Here is a 1,510-nt window from a genome sequence, read left to right as displayed (position 1 = left end):
GCAATCTGCGTGTCTCTTTTTCACCGGGGAAGGTTTCTGGCTCGGGTGAAAACCGGCCCTTCTCGGTGCTGACCACGGTGACGCTTGCGGGTGCTACTTCCTCCTTGGAGGCGTGTTCATGGGTCTTACCGCTCCTCCCATCAATGCTAGCACTACTAGGAAACATGCTATTGCTGGTGAACTAAAATGGGCTATTCCCGGCGCACTACTACCCGCTAGTGCGAAGATGCCGATGGTACCTATGTACTACCGGCGCACCAGTTCATTCGCCAGAGCTAATACAAAACATTGCCGGCACAGTAGGTTAGGCCAGTGTTATGGGATTTTGAGAATAAAAAAAAAGGCTGCAACGGCCGGGCTGTCACATTACAATTGGCAGGAAAATTACAGACACCACCCTAAAAAGAAAATAAAAACGCAATCGGGTACCAAACGTCTTCCTCCACCGCCGGTCGGAGATCCGTATCGCCGTCCTTGCCGCGTCGGCGCTCGCCGTTCTTGCCATTGTGGCCATCGTAGACGGAGAAGAAGTGCCCGGGCAGGCGGTAGGACAGGCGGCGGGGTTGGGCCGGCCGCGCACGCACTCCTCCGTCTCGAGCTGGATGCATAACTCCACGGCCTTCCTGAGGCCCCGGCAGCGCGGCTTCCCGCACCGGCGCGCGTGGAGTTGCAGGAGGGCTAGCAGAGGGCGCCCGCGAGAGGTATGGGGTGGCTGGGTGGATAGCGAGAGGAGGAGGTTGAGTTGTGGGATCAGGAGGAAGCCCAGCACGGCCAGGACGGCGAGCAGCACGAGCGTGTCGACCGCGGTGGCCATTGAGGAATTTTCGCAGAATTCGGTGAGGTGCCTAGAGGAGGAGGAGGAGGAGGGGTATGAGGTGCGCTTGGATCGGGCGTACGATGCGTCGGCGGCCCTGCGGTGGTGCTCGAAGGTGCGGAGGAACTCGATGAGGCTCCAACACTCGGCCATGGCGCGACGGGCAATTGACCTGTATGTTTTCATCCTGGTGGTGTGGTGCGCGAGTTTTGGAATGGAGGAGAGAGGAAGGTAGGGTCGTCGGGATCTATGGGGAAGGAAGATTTGGGGATCGGATCGGTGGGGTTCGGGATACCGACGTGTGGCGGGTGCGCCTCCATCTTGAGGTGCTCCAGCTCGTGCACATCGAACAGCGGCGGAGCTAGTGCCGGGCGGCGACTGTGCGGGAGAAGAAGCGCAACAACGCGAAAGAGAGAAAGAGAAAGGAAAAGGAAAGAGACGCGCTCCTCTGTGCGGCATGAAATTGTTTCTGACTTTTTGTGCGGTGGTGAGCGGCTGTGGCCGCAGGCAGCACACTTCTCCTCACGAGAGCTGGGCTGATAGGATTAATTAGATTCCAACGCTGCTACCCGTGCGCATGCATGTGATGTCCAGGCCAAAAGGTATTGCCGGCGGACCATGTTTTCCTGCGCCAGAGGTGGCTAACTATTGCTGGCGAAGCTGACAGGTGGTTCGCCGGTGGCATGTGACGGGCAG

General features: G+C 58.7%; 1 protein-coding gene across 1 annotated transcript; it reads right to left on the bottom strand.

Moving 5' to 3' along the window:
* Window positions 1–361: 361 nt before the first annotated feature.
* Window positions 362–967, bottom strand: LOC124648334. Its single transcript, XM_047188118.1, has one exon. It carries the CDS (start codon window positions 965–967, stop codon window positions 362–364), a length of 606 nt encoding a protein of 201 aa, XP_047044074.1.
* Window positions 968–1,510: the final 543 nt, after the last annotated feature.

The sequence above is a fragment of the Lolium rigidum genome, chromosome 4 (assembly GCF_022539505.1).
Source record: "Lolium rigidum isolate FL_2022 chromosome 4, APGP_CSIRO_Lrig_0.1, whole genome shotgun sequence".
In the NCBI taxonomy this organism is placed as follows: Eukaryota; Viridiplantae; Streptophyta; class Magnoliopsida; order Poales; family Poaceae; genus Lolium; species Lolium rigidum.
Note: the sequence above shows the minus strand (reverse complement) of the source record. Positions and strands in the feature narration are given on the sequence as shown.